The 17,500-nt window shown below is 53.7% G+C and overlaps 1 protein-coding gene across 1 annotated transcript in view; it reads left to right on the forward strand.

Annotated features, from left to right (window-relative positions):
- The window catches only part of LOC140362230 (glutamate receptor ionotropic, kainate 5-like), a 76,713-nt gene that overhangs the window by 16,440 nt on the left and 42,773 nt on the right, over positions 1-17,500 (forward strand). Inside the window, exons 3-7 of the mRNA XM_072448324.1 lie at positions 889-986; positions 1,098-1,263; positions 1,697-1,875; positions 5,000-5,053; positions 11,562-11,723. Of these exons, the coding sequence (XP_072304425.1) occupies positions 889-986; positions 1,098-1,263; positions 1,697-1,875; positions 5,000-5,053; positions 11,562-11,723 (659 nt within the window). The remainder of the gene's footprint in view (positions 1-888; positions 987-1,097; positions 1,264-1,696; positions 1,876-4,999; positions 5,054-11,561; positions 11,724-17,500) is intronic.

Genomic DNA, 17,500 nt, shown 5'->3' on the forward strand with positions numbered 1-17,500 from the left:
ATGTCTCTGGGGGTCTCTGGAGGTCTATGAACGTCTCTATATGTCTGTGAAGGTCTCTGGAGATCTCTGTAGGTCTCTGGAGATCTCTGGAGGTCTCTGGAGGTCTATGAAGGTCTCTATAGGTCTGTGAAGGTCTCTGGGGGTCTCTGGAGGTCTCTGGGGGTCTCTGTATGTCTGTGAAGGTCTCTGGAGGTCTTTGTAGGTCTCTGAAGGTCTCTGAAGGTCTCTGGAGGTCTCTGGAAATCTCTGAAGGTCTCTGTAGGTCTATGAAGGTCTCTGGAGATCTCTGTAGGTCTCTGGAGGTCTCTGAAGGTTTCTGTAGGTCTGTGAAGGTCTCTGGAGATCTCTGTAGGTCTCTGGAGGTCTCTGAAGGTTTCTGTAGGTCTGTGAAGGTCTCTGGAGATCTCTGTAGGTCTCTGGAGATCTCTGGAGGTCTCTGGAGGTCTCTGGAGGTCTCTGAAGGTTTCTGTAGGTCTGTGAAGGTCTCTGAAGGTCTTTGTAGGTCTGTGAAGGTCTCTGGAGATCTCTGTAGGTCTCTGGAGGTCTCTGTATGTCTATGATGGTCTCTAAAGGTCTCTAAAGGTCTGCGGTGATCTAAATGTCTTACCCTCCGCTCAGCACCAACACATCTGAACACGAGCAGAAACACGACTCAGCTTTCAGAGCTTCATGTTTAAATAACGCCACAAGCGAAATAAACACAAGCGCATGTCGCTAGACAACGCCAAGGATTCATATTTGCAGTGTTTATAATACATCTCACGTTGGACCATGTGACGCTCTGTGGTCTCACACAAACACAGCGCCCCCTCTGGTGGAAGATGGCACCTTTAAACTGTCTCTTTTCTGAGGCTCATTTGTGCTTCTTTCTCGTTTTACCTCCTGCAGTGTGTCAGATCCTGCCCAAGGGCGTGGTCTCTGTGATTGGCCCCGCTTCCAGCCCCGCCTCTGCATCCACTGTCAGTCACATCTGCGGCGAGAAGGAGGTCAGTGTCTTCAGACGTCTGATGTGCGAGTGTAGAACCTGATGAACCACGGTCATGGGAATAAAGGACTTAACGTCTCTTTTTTCCGTGTTTTCCGTGTTTTCGGGTCAGATTCCTCACGTGAAGATCGGTCCAGAAGAGACGCCGAAGCTGCCGTATCTCCGCTTCGCCTCCGTCACACTTTACCCCAGCAACGAAGACCTGAGTCTGGCCATCGCCTCCATCCTCAGCTCCTTCGGCTTCCCCACCACCAGCCTGATCTGTGCCAAGGCCGAGTGTGAGTGAACCAGGTCTAAACCGGGTCCAAACCGGGTCTAAAGGGGGTCTAAACCGGGTCTAAACAGGGTCTAAACCGGGTCTAAACCAGGTCTAAACCAGGTCTAAATCATGGTCTAAACCGGGTCTAAACAGGGTCTAAATCGGGTCTAAACCAGGTCTAAACCAGGTCTAAATCATGGTCTAAACCGGGTCTAAACAGGGTCTAAATCGGGTCTAAACCAGGTCTAAACCAGGTCTAAATCATGGTCTAAACTGGGTCTAAACCAGGACTAAACCAGGACTAAACCAGGTCTGATCTGAGTGTGATTGAGACCAGGAGGAGGGAATAAACTGAGTCTAAAATAAGAACCAGACTAAACACTTGGAGTTTGGTTCTGCAGGATCCGCGCTAACTCCGCCTCTAAACATGTGACTTCCTGTTTCTGCTCCAGGCCTGCTGCGATTGGAGGAGCTGGTGCGGCGCTTCCTCATCTCCCGGGAAACGCTGTCCGTGCGGATGTTGGACGAGAACCTGGACCCGACTCCTCTGCTCAAGGAGATCCGAGACGACAAAGTGGCAACGATCATCATCGACGCCAGCGCCTCCCTGTCCTACAGCATCCTGCGCAAGGTCTGCTCCTCCTGCTCCTCCTCCTTTATCTCCTCCTCTTGCTCCTGCTCTTCCTCCTCCTGTTCCTCCTCCTCCGGCTCCTGCTCCTCCTGCTCCTCCTCCTCTTGCTCCTCCTCTTGCTCCTGCTCCTCCTCCTCCTGCTCCTCCTCCTCCTGCTCCTGCTCCTCACATCACTGTGGGCTAAAGATCAGCTGCGATGATTCATCAGAATAGTTCATAATCCTCATGATTCTCTGACTAAACAGATTCTAAACCATTTAAAACCTTATAACCACCACAGTGACATCATCAAAGCAAAACATGATTCTTCTCCTGGTTCTCCTGGTTCTCCTGGTTCTCCGGGTTCTCCGGGTTCTCCTGGTTCTCCTGGTTCTCCGGGTTCTCCGGGTTCTTCTGGTTCTTCGGGTTCTCCGGGTTCTCCTGGTTCTCCTGGTTCTCCGGGTTCTCCGGGTTCTCCGGGTTTTTCTGGTTCTCCGGGTTCTTCTGGTTCTCCTGGTTCTCCGAGTTCTCCGGGTTCTCCGGGTTCTTCTGGTTCTCCGGGTTCTTCTGGTTCTTCTGGTTCTCCGGGTTCTCCGGGTTCTCCGGGTTCTTCTGGTTCTCCGGGTTCTCCTGGTTCTCCGGGTTCTTCTGGTTCTCCGGGTTCTCCTGGTTCTCCGGGTTCTCCTGGTTCTCCTGGTTCTCCGGGTTCTCCGGGTTCTCCTGGTTCTCCTGGTTCTCCGGGTTCTCCGGGTTCTCCGGGTTCTCCGGGTTCTTCTGGTTCTCCGGGTTCTTCTGGTTCTTCTGGTTCTCCGGGTTCTCCGGGTTCTCCGGGTTCTCCGGGTTCTTCTGGTTCTCCGGGTTCTCCTGGTTCTCCGGGTTCTTCTGGTTCTCCGGGTTCTCCTGGTTCTCCGGGTTCTCCTGGTTCTCCTGGTTCTCCGGGTTCTCCGGGTTCTCCGGGTTCTCCGGGTTCTTCTGGTTCTCCTGGTTCTCCGGGTTCTCCGGGTTCTTCTGGTTCTCCGGGTTCTTCTGGTTCTTCTGGTTCTCCGGGTTCTCCGGGTTCTCCGGGTTCTCCGGGTTCTCCGGGTTCTCCGGGTTCTCCGGGTTCTCCGGGTTCTCCTGGTTCTCCGGGTTCTCCTGGTTCTCCGGGTTCTCCGGGTTCTCCGGGTTCTCCTGGTTCTCCTGGTTCTCCGGGTTCTCCGGGTTCTCCGGGTTCTCCGGGTTCTTCTGGTTCTCCGGGTTCTTCTGGTTCTTCTGGTTCTCCGGGTTCTCCGGGTTCTCCGGGTTCTCCGGGTTCTTCTGGTTCTCCGGGTTCTCCTGGTTCTCCGGGTTCTTCTGGTTCTCCGGGTTCTCCTGGTTCTCCGGGTTCTCCTGGTTCTCCTGGTTCTCCTGGTTCTCCGGGTTCTCCGGGTTCTCCGGGTTCTTCTGGTTCTCCGGGTTCTCCGGGTTCTCCTGGTTCTCCGGGTTCTCCGGGTTCTCCTGGTTCTCCTGGTTCTCCTGGTTCTCCGGGTTCTCCGGGTTCTCCGGGTTCTCCTGGTTCTCTGGGTTCCTCCCACCACTAAAGCTTTAGGCATAAACTAGTGTAAAGTCTGACCCAGGACAAACTATAGAACTAAACCAGGTCTCAGAGCAGACTGGGATCTGTGAGGAGACATTATCACTAAAATATTCAGGCTCTAATGAAGACATGTCCATCTTCTTCCTCTTCTCCGGGGCCGGCTCGCGGGGGCAGCAGTCTTAGCAGGGGCTCTCAGACTTCCCTCTCCCCAGACACTTCCTCCAGCTCCTCTGGGGGGATCCCGAGGCGTTCCCAGGCCAGAGAAAGACATAGTCCCTCCAGCGCGTCCTGGGTCTTCCCGGTGGGACATGCCCGAAACAGCTCCCCAGGGAGGAGCCCTGGAGGAGCGGTGGCTCTACTCCGAGCTCCCCCCATTTGACTGAGCTCCTCCCCCTCTCATCTCTTAGTGAGCGCCCAGCCTCCCTGAGGAGGGTGGATCAGATCAAAGCCTCTGAACCTCCTTTAAATCCATAAAATCTGATATGAACCTGAACAGCTGCAGGAGGCGTATCAAATCTGATATGAACCTGAGCAGCTGCAGGAGGCGTATCAAATCTGATATGAACCTGAACAGCTGCAGGAGGCGTATCAAATCTGATATGAACCTGAGCAGCTGCAGGAGGCGTATCAAATCTGATATGAACCTGAGCAGCTGCAGGAGGCGAATCAAATCTGATATGAACCTGAGCAGCTGCAGGAGGCGTATCAAATCTGATATGAACCTGAGCAGCTGCAGGAGGCGTATCAAATCTGATATGAACCTGAACAGCTGCAGGAGGCGTATCAAATCTGATATGAACCTGAACAGCTGCAGGAGGCGTACGCTCGGTCCCATCGTAAATCACTCGCCTCCTCTGAGTCTGCAAGCGCTTTAACCCCAAGGAGACCCAAACAGACTCAAGAAGAGCCAAGCAGACCCAAACAGACCCAAAATAACCCAAACAGACCCAAGGAGACCCAAACAGACTCAAGAAGAGCCAAGCAGACCCAAACAGACTCAAGGAGACCCAAACAGACCCAAGGAGACCCAAACAGACTCAAGGAGACCCAAACAGACCCAAGGAGAGCCAAAGAGAGCCAAGGAGACCCAAGGAGACCCAAACAGACTCAAGGAGACCAAAACAGACCCAAGGAGAGCCAAGGAGAGCCAAGGAGAGCCAAGGAGACCCAAGGATCCCCAAGGAGACCCAAGGAGAGCCCCAAGGAGACGTAAGGAGACGCAAGGTCTCACTTTAGGTCTCTCTTTAGGTCTATTTTTAGGTCTCTCTTTAGGTCTCTCTTTAAGTTTCTTTTTAGGTCCCTCTTTAGGTCTCTCTTTAGGTCTCTTTTTAGGTCCCTCTTTAGGTCTCTCTTTAGGTCTCTCTTTAAGTCTCTCTTTAGGTCTCTCTTTAGGTCTCTCTTTAAGTCTCTCTTTAGGTCTCTCTTTAGGTCTCTCTTTAGGTCTCTCTTTAAGTCTCTCATTAAGTTTCTCTTTAGGTCTCTCTTTAAGTCTCTCTTTAGGTCTCTCTTTAGGTCTCGAGGACAGATGACATTTATATTATGCCCTAAAGGACCTGCTGCTTGTGTCATGTCTCAAACGTTTGTGTTCAGGCCAAAGAGCTGGGGATGACCACGGCCTTCTACAAGTACATCCTGACCACCATGGTAAGAACACACCTGGACACGCCTCAGAAGCACACGTGTATGTCTTTGTGGACATGCCTCAGAAGCACATGTGTCTTTATGAACATGCCTCAGAAGCACACACGTGTCTTTATGAACACGCCACAGAAGCACACGCGTGTCTTTATGAACAGGTCTCAGAAGCACACGCGTGTCTTTATGAACACGCCTCAGAAGCACATGTGTCTTTGTGAACACGCCTCAGAAGCACATGTGTCTTTATGAACACGCCTCAGAAGCACATGTGTCTTTATGAACACGCCTCAGAAGCACATGTGTCTTTGTGAACACGCCTCAGAAGCACATGTGTCTTTATGAACACGCCTCAGAAGCACACGCGTGTCTTTGTGAACACGCCTCAGAAGCACATGTGTCTTTATGAACACGCCTCAGAAGCACACGCGTGTCTTTATGAACAGGCCTCAGAAGCACACGCGTGTCTTTATGAACACGCCTCAGAAGCACACGCGTGTCTTTATGAACACGCCTCAGATGCACACGCGTGTCTTTATGAACACGCCTCAGAAGCACACGCGTGTCTTTGTGAACACGCCTCAGAAGCACACGTGTCTTTATGAACACGCCTCAGAAGCACATGTGTCTTTATGAACACGCCTCAGAAGCACATGTGTCTTTGTGAACACGCCTCAGAAGCACATGTGTCTTTATGAACACGCCTCAGAAGCACACGTGTGTCTTTATGAACACGCCTCAGAAGCACATGTGTCTTTATGAACAGGCCTCAGAAGCACATGTGTCTTTATGAACACGCCTCAGAAGCACACGTGTGTCTTTATGAAAACGCCTCAGAAGCACATGTGTCTTTATGAACACGCCTCAGAAGCACACGCGTGTCTTTATGAACACGCCTCAGAAGCACACGCGTGTCTTTATGAACACGCCTCAGAAGCACATGTGTCTTTATGAACAGGCCTCAGAAGCACACGTGTCTTTATGAACACGCCTCAGAAGCACACGTGTCTTTATGAACACGCCTCAGAAGCACATGTGTCTTTGTGAACACGCCTCAGAAGCACATGTGTCTTTGTGAACACGCCTCAGAAGCACATGTGTCTTTATGAACACGCCTCAGAAGCACATGTGTCTTTATGAACACGCCTCAGAAGCACATGTGTCTTTATGAACACGCCTCAGAAGCACATGTGTCTTTATGAACACGCCTCAGAAGCACACGTGTGTCTTTGTGAACACGCCTCAGAAGCACATGTGTCTTTATGAACACGCCTCAGAAGCACATGTGTCTTTATGAACACGCCTCAGAAGCACACGTGTGTCTTTATGAACACGCCTCAGAAGCACACGTGTGTCTTTATGAACACGCCTCAGAAGCACATGTGTGTCTTTATGAACACGCCTCAGAAGCACATGTGTCTTTATGAACACGCCTCAGAAGCACACGTGTGTCTTTGTGAACACGCCTCAGAAGCACATGTGTGTCTTTATGAACACGCCTCAGAAGCACACGTGTGTCTTTATGAACACGCCTCAGAAGCACATGTGTCTTTGTGAACACGCCTCAGAAGCACGTGTGTCTTTGTGAACACGCCTCAGAAGCACACGTGTGTCTTTATGAACACGCCTCAGAAGCACACGTGTGTCTTTATGAACACGCCTCAAAAGCACACGTGTGTCTTTATGAACACGCCTCAGAAGCACACGTGTGTCTTTATGAACACGCCTCAGAAGCACACGTGTGTCTTTATGAACACGCCTCAGAAGCACACGTGTGTCTTTATGAACACGCCTCAGAAGCACACGTGTGTCTTTATGAACACGCCTCAGAAGCACACGTGTGTCTTTATGAACACGCCTCAGAAGCACATGTGTCTTTATGAACACGCCTCAGAAGCACATGTGTCTTTATGAACACGCCTCAGAAGCACACGTGTGTCTTTATGAACACGCCTCAGAAGCACATGTGTCTTTGTGAACACGCCTCAGAAGCACACGTGTGTCTTTATGAACACGCCTCAGAAGCACACGCGTGACTAAATGCCTTTTTGTGACTCATTTTGCTGCACGATCGGTGGAGCGTAAATTCTCTGTCGGGTCGTTGGGATGAATGGATGACTGAAAGAACGCGTCGGCTCTGTGCGGGGGCGAGCACGGACCCTTCTGTCCTCTGCCTCGTCACATTTGGATATTTTTGGGACAAACGCCGTTTTGCGTCCTTCATTTTGGTCCTTTGAGAACTCGGGGTCGTCTCCTGTCTCCGTCTCCTCCGTCCTTGTCTCGTCCCGTCTGCTCCGCGGCACATTAGCACTCCCCTCCCTCCCTCCCTCCCTCCCTCTGTCTCTCCTCTCTCCCTCCCTCTGTCTCCCCTCTCTCCCTCCCTCTGTCTCCCCTCTTTCCCTCTCTGCCTCCCTCTGTCTCCTCTCTCTCTCGCCCTCTCTCCCTCCCTGTGTCTCCCCTCTCTCCCTCCCTCTGTCTCCCCTCTCTCCCTCTCTCCCTCCCTCTGTCTCGCCCTCTCTCCCTCCCTGTGTCTCCCCTCTCTCCCTCCCTCTGTCTCCCCTCTCGCCCTCTCTCCCTCCCTGTGTCTCCCCTCTCTCCCTCCCTCTGTCTCCCCTCTCTCCCTCCCTCTGTCTCCCCTCCCTCCCTCCCTCTGTCTCCCCTCTCTCCCTCCCTCTGTCTCCCCTCTCTCCCTCTCTCCCTCCCTCTGTCTCCCCTCTCTCCTTCCCTCTGTCTCCCCTCTCTCCTTCCCTCTGTCTCCCCTCTCTCCCTCCCTCTGTCTCCCCTCTCTCCCTCCCTCTGTCTCTCCTCTTTCCCTCTCTCCCTCCCTCTGTCTCCCCTCCCTCCCTCTGTCTCCCCTCTCTCCCTCCCTCTGTCTCCCCTCTCTCCCTCCCTCCCTCCCTCCCTCTGTCTCCCCTCTCTCCCTCCCTCTGTCTCCCCTCTCTCCCTCCCTCTGTCTCCCCTCTTTCCCTCTCTGCCTCCCTCTGTCTCCTCTCTCTCTCGCCCTCTCTCCCTCCCTGTGTCTCCCCTCTCTCCCTCCCTCTGTCTCGCCCTCTCTCCCTCCCTGTGTCTCCCCTCTCTCCCTCCCTCTGTCTCCCCTCTCGCCCTCTCTCCCTCCCTGTGTCTCCCCTCTCTCCCTCCCTCTGTCTCCCCTCTCTCCCTCCCTCTGTCTCCCCTCCCTCCCTCCCTCTGTCTCCCCTCTCTCCCTTCCTCTGTCTCCCCTCTCTCCCTCTCTCCCTCCCTCTGTCTCCCCTCTCTCCTTCCCTCTGTCTCCCCTCTCTCCTTCCCTCTGTCTCCCCTCTCTCCCTCCCTCTGTCTCCCCTCTCTCCCTCCCTCTGTCTCCCCTCTCTCCCTCCCTCTCTCTCCCCTCTCTCTCTCCCTCTGTCTCTCCTCTTTCCCTCTCTCCCTCCCTCTGTCTCCCCTCCCTCCCTCTGTCTCCCCTCTCTCCCTCCCTCTGTCTCCCCTCTCTCCCTCCCTCTGTCTCCCCTCTTTCCCTCTCTGCCTCCCTCTGTCTCCCCTCTCTCTCTCCCTCTCTCCCTCCCTCTGTCTCCCCTCTCTCCCTCCCTGTGTCTCCCCTCTCTCCCTCCCTCTGTCTCCCCTCTCTCCCTCTCTCCCTCCCTCTGTCTCGCCCTCTCTCCCTCCCTCTGTCTCCCCTCTCTCCCTCTCTCCTTCTCTGGTGGGTAATAGTTTGTCCCTCCTTCTTTCTTTCCTTTCACCTCGTCCTCCCTATATTCCGTCCTCTCTTCTCTCACTCTACCCTCTCTCCCTTTATCTCCTTATCCCTCTTTCCGTCTCTCTCTCTCTCTTTAAACAGTAAAACTCTTGTGAATAAAAGCGTGTCATTCTCTTCTTCCTCTTTCACAACTTTCACTTTCTCAAATCAAACCAAAAAAAAGGGTTCACCTTGAGGGCGGAGCCAGGGTTCACGCCTTGAGGGCGGAGCCAGGGTTCACCTTGAGGGCGGAGCCAGGGTTCACGCCTTGAGGGCGGAGCCAGGGTTCACCTTGAGGGCGGAGCCAGGGTTCACCTTGAGGGCGGAGCCAGGGTTCACGCCTTGAGGGCGGAGCCAGGGTTCACCTTGAGGGCGGAGCCAGGGTTCACCTTGAAGGCGGAGCCAGGGTTCACCTTGAGGGCGGAGCCAGGGTTCACCTTGAAGGCGGTGCCAGGGTTTACCTTGAGGGCGGAGCCAGGGTTCACCGTGAGGGCGGAGCCAGGGTTCACCTTGAGGGCGGAGCCAGGGTTCACCGTGAGGGCGGAGCCAGGGTTCACCTTGAGGGCGGAGCCAGGGTTCACCTTGAGGGCGGAGCCAGGGTTCACGCCTTGAGGGCGGAGCCAGGGTTCACCGTGAGGGCGGAGCCAGGGTTCACCTTGAAGGCAGAGCCAGGGTTTACCTTGAGGGCGGAGCCAGGGTTCACCTTGAAGGCGGAGCCAGGGTTCACCTTGAGGGCGGAGCCAGGGTTCACCTTGAAGGCGGTGCCAGGGTTTACCTTGAGGGCGGAGCCAGGGTTCACCGTGAGGGCGGAGCCAGGGTTCACCTTGAAGGCGGTGCCAGGGTTTACCTTGAGGGCGGAGCCAGGGTTCACCGTGAGGGCGGAGCCAGGGTTCACCTTGAGGGCGGAGCCAGGGTTCACCTTGAGGGCGGAGCCAGAGTTCACTGTGAGGCCCCGCCTCGCCTTGTCCTCACCCCATCCCTTCCTCCCCCTCTCCTTCGACTCGGTGCCTCGACTCGGTGCTTTGACTCGGTGCTTTGACTCGGTGCTTTGACTCGGTGCTTTGACTCGGTGCCTTGACTCGGTGCCTTGACTCGGTGCTTTGACTCGGTGCTTTGACTCGGTGCCTCGACTATGTGCTTTGACTCGGTGCTTTGACTCGGTGCTTTGACTCGGTGCTTTGACTCGGTGCCTTGACTCGGTGCTTTGACTCGGTGCTTTGACTCGGTGCTTTGACTCGGTGCCTTGACTCGGTGCTTTGACTCGGTGCCTCGACTATGTGCTTTGACTCGGTGCCTTGACTCGGTGCTTTGACTCGGTGCTTTAAGCGGTAAAAGAGGCGTGTGGTGTTGTTGCCGTGGCAGCAGCTCTGGATAAATCAGCCGTGTTAAGTGAACGTCGGCTTTAATAATAGAAACCATAAATCTGAGTTATTATTTAAAGCTGCTCCAGCTCGTGCTTTAAGTACTTTGTGAAACGAGCTTTATGATCCTGGGGACAAGCAGATGAACACGACTCAAGCGGAAACGATATAAGTGAATTTAAATATCTGTTTAACCAAAGGAAAAACTTAAATACAATTTAAATGTGTCACTTATGTCATCAGCGTGTTTAAAATGACTAAATGAAGCCGAAAAATGTGAAGTGTCATCATTCATTTTTAATCATTAAGATCTAAATGTGAATGATTTTTAGTCTTTATGACAAAGAAATAAGCGACAATTTAGACTTTACAGAGTTGAAAAGTTTCTTTGTTTTAGCCTCAAAATTCAGTTTGAGATTTGCATGTTTTTGTCACATTTTCTCATAAAAACATGTCTGAAAACGACACTTTTTCTTTGGTGATTATTTCTCTGGTTCAAGTGTAAAACAAAGCGTGTTCGGCGTTTTGTGGGATTGTGTTCGGCGGAGGACAATGCGGTTAACGAGGCTGGAGTGTTCTCTGCGGGACGCCTCACCACGGCACCGCACCCGCCCCGCCCGCCCCGCTGCGCCCGCCCGCTCTGCCCGCCGCGCCCCCTCGTTGTTTATCTGGTGTTTGTGGCGCAGTCGTGGCCTGTGGGAACGAGCTCTGAAACACGCCGCGTTTGAAGTGTCGTTTTCCTCAGGACGTGGAAATGGAAGTAGCGACAAACAGGCGACAAGCACGCAACAAATACGCGACAAATATGCAACAAACACACAAAAAACGCGACAAACAGGCAACAAGAACGCGACAAACACACGGCAAACACGCGACAAACGCGACAAATATGCAACAAACACACAACAAATATGCAACAAACACACAAAAAACGCGACAAACAGGCGACAAGCACGCGACAAACACACGCCACAAACACACGCCACAAACACGCAACAAATATGCAACAAATTTGTGACAAACACGTGACAAACACATGACAAACACACAGCTGCGACGTATCCAGTTTGCGTCAAATGTGTCCTTTAAAGTGTAATGTTGGCTCTTAATATTAAAGGGCCCATTTCATTCTAATTCTGACTTTGTTTGGGGTGTTTGTACCTGTCGTACATATAAATGATAGTTTTACACCGATCGAGCAGGTATTAGTGGAGAAAACGTTGAAAAATGTGTAGAAAATGGCAGGAAGTGACATCACACCAGGGACAGGAAGTGACATCACACCAGGGACACTCATTTCAGTTTATGTAGAATTTACACAAATAAACTACTTTTTTGACTCTTTAAACATTAATTCAACAAAATAAAGTCGCTCTCAGATATTTGTATTGGTCAAATAAAGAAATGGTGGCATTCGATGTTGAGCCCGTTTGTCTCGGTCCTGCAGGACTTCCCTCTGCTGCGTCTGGACGGCGTCGTGGACGAACACTCAAACATCGTGGGCTTCTCGATGCTCAACTCCTCCCACCCGCTCCAGCCCGACTTCCTGCGCAGCCTGAACCTGTCGTGGAGAGAGAGCTGCGTCATGAGCCAGGTCCCCGGGCCCTCGGTGAGTCCCACACAACCGTCCCGTTCAGGGGTCTGAAGTGACACTCTCTACTGCCACCTGGAGGGGGGAAGCTGCATGTTCACTGTGGGCTGTCTCCTCTTCTGCCACGCCCCCAAAGACCCTTGTGGTCAGGAGGGACCAGTGGACTTAGAGGTCACGCCAGACTTAGGCTGTTTCAGGTCGTTGGCAGCTAATGCTAAAGCTAGTGGCTATGCTAATAAACGTTAGCCTACTGCAGACAGTTTTAAGGAGCCTCATTTCCAACTGTGCAGGTTTTATAATTTAGGCTCAAACACAAATACCGTGTTCTTGAAAGCTCTGAGGGCGTGGTCAGTGCCGAGGGCGTGTCCGATGCAGAGGGTGTGTCTAGTTCCGAGGGCATATTCAGTGCAGAAGGTGTGTCCAGTGCAGAGGGCGTGTGTGCTGCAGAGGGCGTGTCTGCTGCAGAGGGCGTGTCCAGTGCAGAGGGTGTGTCCAGTGCAGAGGGCGTGTACAGTGCAGAGGGCGTGGTCAGTGCTGAGGGTGTGTCCGATGCAGAGGGTGTGTCTAGTTCCGAGGGCATATTCAGTGCAGAAGGTGTGTCCAGTGCAGAGGGCGTGTCCAGTGCAGAGGGCGTGTCCAGTGCAGAGGGCGTGTCCAGTGCAGAGGGTGTGTCCAGTGCAGAGGGCGTGTCCAGTGCAGAGGGTGTGTCCAATGCAGAGGGTGTGTCCAGTGCAGAGGGCGTGTCCAGTGCAGAGGGTGTGTCCAATGCAGAGGGTGTGTCCAGTGCAGAGGGCGTGTCCAGTGCAGAGGGCGTGGTCAGTGCTGAGGGCGTGTCCAGTGCAGAGGGTGTGTCCAGTGCAGAGGGCCTGTCCAGTGCAGAGGGTGTGTCCAGTGCAGAGGGCGTGTCCAGTGCAGAGGGCGTGTCCAGTGAAGAGGGTGTGTCCAGTGCAGAGGGCCTGTCCAGTGCAGAGGGTGTGTCCAGTGCAGAGGGCGTGTCCAGTGCAGAGGGCGTGTCCAGTGAAGAGGGTGTGTCCAGTGCAGAGGGCGTGTCCAGTGAAGAGGGTGTGTCCAGTGCAGAGGGCGTGTCCAGTGCAGAGGGTGTGTCCAGTGCAGAGGGCGTGTCCAGTGCAGAGGGCGTGTCCAGTGAAGAGGGTGTGTCCAGTGCAGAGGGCGTGTCCAGTGCAGAGGGCGTGTCCAGTGCAGAGGGTGTGTCCAGTGCAGAGGGCGTGTCCAGTGCAGAGGGCGTGTCCAGTGCAGAGGGCGTGTCCAGTGCAGAGGGTGTGTCCAGTGCAGAGGGTGTGTCCAGTGCAGAGGGCGTGTCCAGTGCAGAGGGTGTGTCCAGTGCAGAGGGTGTGTCCAGTGCAGAGGGCGTGTCCAGTGCAGAGGGCGTGTCCAGTGAAGAGGGTGTGTCCAGTGCAGAGGGCCTGTGGACGAGAAGGAGCAGATGTGCTGCGATACAAGACGAGCACAGCTCCATAGATCTGACCCGTAAAGCAGTAACGCAGTTTTGTCTTTTAGTGTCAGACAAAACTGCTCAAGCCCAACGTTTATCTGATATATCAGGTTGTGGGTTCGACTCTTCTCAGTGGGAGGTTGTGGGTTCGACTCTTCTCAGTGGGAGGTTGTGGGTTCGACTCCTCTCAGTGGGAGGTTGTGGGTTCCACTCTTCTCAGTGGGAGGTTGTGGGTTCGACTCTTCTCAGTGGGAGGTTGTGGGTTCGACTCCTCTCAGTGGGAGGTTGTGGGTTCGACTCCTCTCAGTGGGAGGTTGTGGGTTCCACTCTTCTCAGTGGGAGGTTGTGGGTTCGACTCCTCTCACTGGGAGGTTGTGGGTTCGACTCTTCTCAGTGGGAGGTTGTGGGTTCGACTCCTCTCAGTGGGAGGTTGTGGGTTCCACTCTTCTCACTGGGAGGTTGTGGGTTTGACTCTTCTCAGTGGGAGGTTGTGGGTTCGACTCTTCTCAGTGGGAGGTTGTGGGTTCGACTCCTCTCAGTGGGAGGTTGTGGGTTCGACTCCTCTCAGTGGGAGGTTGTGGGTTCCACTCTTCTCAGTGGGAGGTTGTGGGTTCGACTCCTCTCAGTGGGAGGTTGTGGGTTCCACTCTTCTCAGTGGGAGGTTGTGGGTTCGACTCCTCTCACTGGAAGGTTGTGGGTTCGACTCTTCTCAGTGGGAGGTTGTGGGTTCGACTCCTCTCACTGGGAGGTTGTGGGTTCGACTCTTCTCAGTGGGAGGTTGTGGGTTCGACTCCTCTCAGTGGGAGGTTGTGGGTTCCACTCTTCTCACTGGGAGGTTGTGGGTTTGACTCTTCTCAGTGGGAGGTTGTGGGTTCGACTCCTCTCAGTGGGAGGTTGTGGGTTCGACTCTTCTCAGTGGGAGGTTGTGGGTTCGACTCCTCTCAGTGGGAGGTTGTGGGTTCGACTCTTCTCAGTGGGAGGTTGTGGGTTCGACTCCTCTCACTGGGAGGTTGTGGGTTCGACTCTTCTCAGTGGGAGGTTGTGGGTTCGACTCCTCTCAGTGGGAGGTTGTGGGTTCCACTCTTCTCAGTGGGAGGTTGTGGGTTCGACTCCTCTCACTGGAAGGTTGTGGGTTCGACTCTTCTCAGTGGGAGGTTGTGGGTTCGACTCCTCTCACTGGGAGGTTGTGGGTTCGACTCTTCTCAGTGGGAGGTTGTGGGTTTGACTCCTCTCAGTGGGAGGTTGTGGGTTCCACTCTTCTCACTGGGAGGTTGTGGGTTTGACTCTTCTCAGTGGGAGGTTGTGGGTTCGACTCTTCTCAGTGGGAGGTTGTGGGTTCGACTCCTCTCAGTGGGAGGTTGTGGGTTCGACTCCTCTCAGTGGGAGGTTGTGGGTTCCACTCTTCTCAGTGGGAGGTTGTGGGTTTGACTCCTCTCAGTGGGAGGTTGTGGGTTCCACTCTTCTCAGTGGGAGGTTGTGGGTTCGACTCCTCTCACTGGAAGGTTGTGGGTTCGACTCTTCTCAGTGGGAGGTTGTGGGTTCGACTCCTCTCACTGGGAGGTTGTGGGTTCGACTCTTCTCAGTGGGAGGTTGTGGGTTCGACTCCTCTCAGTGGGAGGTTGTGGGTTCCACTCTTCTCACTGGGAGGTTGTGGGTTTGACTCTTCTCAGTGGGAGGTTGTGGGTTCGACTCCTCTCAGTGGGAGGTTGTGGGTTCGACTCTTCTCAGTGGGAGGTTGTGGGTTCGACTCCTCTCAGTGGGAGGTTGTGGGTTCGACTCTTCTCAGTGGAAGGTTGTGGGTTCGACTCCTCTCACTGGGAGGTTGTGGGTTCGACTCTTCTCAGTGGGAGGTTGTGGGTTCGACTCCTCTCAGTGGGAGGTTGTGGGTTCGACTCTTCTCAGTGGGAGGTTGTGGGTTCGACTCTTCTCAGTGGGAGGTTGTGGGTTCGACTCCTCTCACTGGGAGGTTGTGGGTTCGACTCTTCTCAGTGGGAGGTTGTGGGTTCGACTCCTCTCACTGGGAGGTTGTGGGTTCGACTCCTCTCACTGGGAGGTTGTGGGTTCCACTCTTCTCAGTGGCAGGTTGTGGGTTCGACTCCTCTCAGTGGCAGGTTGTGGGTTCGACTCCTCTCAGTGGGAGGTTGTGGGTTCCACTCTTCTCAGTGGCAGGTTGTGGGTTCGACTCCTCTTAGTGGGAGGTTGTGGGTTCCACTCTTCTCAGTGGGAGGTTGTCGGTTCCACTCTTCTCAGTGGGAGGTTGTGGGTTCGACTCCTCTCAGTGGGAGGTTGTGGGTTCGACTCCTCTCAGTGGGAGGTTGTGGGTTCCACTCTTCTCAGTGGGAGGTTGTAGGTTCGACTCCTCTCACTGGGAGGTTGTGGGTTCGACTCTTCTCAGTGGGAGGTTGTGGGTTCGACTCTTCTCACTGGGAGGTTGTGGGTTCGACTCTTCTCAGTGGGAGGTTGTGGGTTCGACTCCTCTCACTGGGAGGTTGTAGGTTCCACTCTTCTCACTGGGAGGTTGTGGGTTCGACTCTTCTCAGTGGGAGGTTGTGGGTTTGACTCCTCTCACTGGGAGGTTGTGGGTTCCACTCTTCTCAGTGGGAGGTTGTGGGTTCCACTCTTCTCAGTGGGAGGTTGTGGGTTCCACTCTTCTCAGTCGGAGGTTGTGGGTTCGACTCTGGGTCCGCGATATTCCAAACCCTGACAACGATCGTAAATGCATCTGTTGCTTTGCATTCTTCTATTTTTTTAATTCCCTCTGGACGTTTGTGCAAATCTGAACTCACAGAACATCAGTCTGTTCTTATCAGACGTGGACAGCTCAAACACCTTTATCTTCTGTCATGAGGACCGGACCAGGACTGAACCAGGACTGAACCAGGACTGAATTAGGACTGATGTGCTCCATTTGCATCCTCTCACGCTGATGGAGGAGAGTGTCACTTTTTCACACACACCTTAACGCACCACGACAGAGACTGATCTTTATGTCCCTTCATCATTCAGCACTAAACCACCGAGCAGAACCACAAGACCATCAAGAACCAGAGAGAGAGAGGGGGGAGGGAGGGGAGGGGAGGAGCGAGGGGGGAGGGAGGGGAGAAAACAGGAGGAGAAAAGGGGCAAAAACCAGGACTAAACCAGAACTAAACAACGATTGAACCAGGTCCAAACCAGGTCTAAACCGGGTCTAAATTAGGACTAAACCGGATCTAAACCAGGTCTAAACCAGGACTAAACCGGGTCTAAACCAGGACTAAACCAGGTCTAAACCAGGACTAAACCAGGGCTGCAAAACAGGTGGAGAACAGAAGAAGATTGAAGAGAGGGTTCAGCACCATGGACAGCGAAACAATATTGAACTGACCTGTTTGATGAAAAAAAAACAAAAAACTGTTGCCATAGAAACTTAAGACAAAATGTTCGTTCTCTTGAATGGTCCAAATGTTGCGTTCCAGGCACTGAGAGGTTATTTCACACTTGAGTTAAGAGAGCGTTTCAGCTGGACTGAAGCTGGACTGAAGCTGGACTGAAACTGGACTGAAGCTGGACTGAAGCTGGACTGAAGCTGGACTGAAGCTGGACTGAAGCTGGACTGAAACTGGACTGAAACTGGACTGAAGCTGGACTGAAGCTGGACTGAAGCTGGACTGAAGCTGGACTGAAGCTGGACTGAAACTGGACTGAAACTGGACTGAAGCTGGACTGAAGCTGGACTGAAGCTGGACTGAAGCTGGACTGAAACTGGACTGAAGCTGGACTGAAGCTGGACTGAAGCTGGACTGAAACTGGACTGAAGCTGGACTGAAGCTGGACTGAAACTGGACTGAAACTGGACTGAAGCTGGACTGAAGCTGGACTGAAGCTGGACTGAAGCTGGACTGAAACTGGACTGAAACTGGACTGAAACTGGACTGAAACTGGACTGAAGCTGGACTGAAGCTGGACTGAAGCTGAGTCGCATGTGAAGACTTTGGCTAAAACTGTCGTCTAAAGAAATGCAAACGTAAAACAAACGTCTCACGGTTGATGTCGTGAGCCTCTGGACCACATGAGCCTCTGGACCAGCTGTGAGCCTCTGGACCACGTGAGCCTCTTGACCACGTGAGCCTCTGGACCACGTGAGCCTCTGGACCACATGAGCCTCTGGACCAGCTGTGAGCCTCTGGACCACATGAGCCTCTGGACCACATGAGCCTCTGGACCACGTGAGCCTCTGGACCACATGAGCCTCTGGACCACGTGAGCCTCTTGACCACGTGAGCCTCTTGACCACGTGAGCCTCTGGACCACGTGAGCCTCTGGACCACATGAGCCTCTGGACCACGTGAGCCTCTTGACC

This window comes from Eucyclogobius newberryi, unplaced genomic scaffold, assembly GCF_026437365.1.
Source record: "Eucyclogobius newberryi isolate DKJ021-1_F unplaced genomic scaffold, fEucNew1.0.hap1 SCAF_16, whole genome shotgun sequence".
NCBI lineage: Eukaryota > Metazoa > Chordata > Actinopteri > Gobiiformes > Gobiidae > Eucyclogobius > Eucyclogobius newberryi.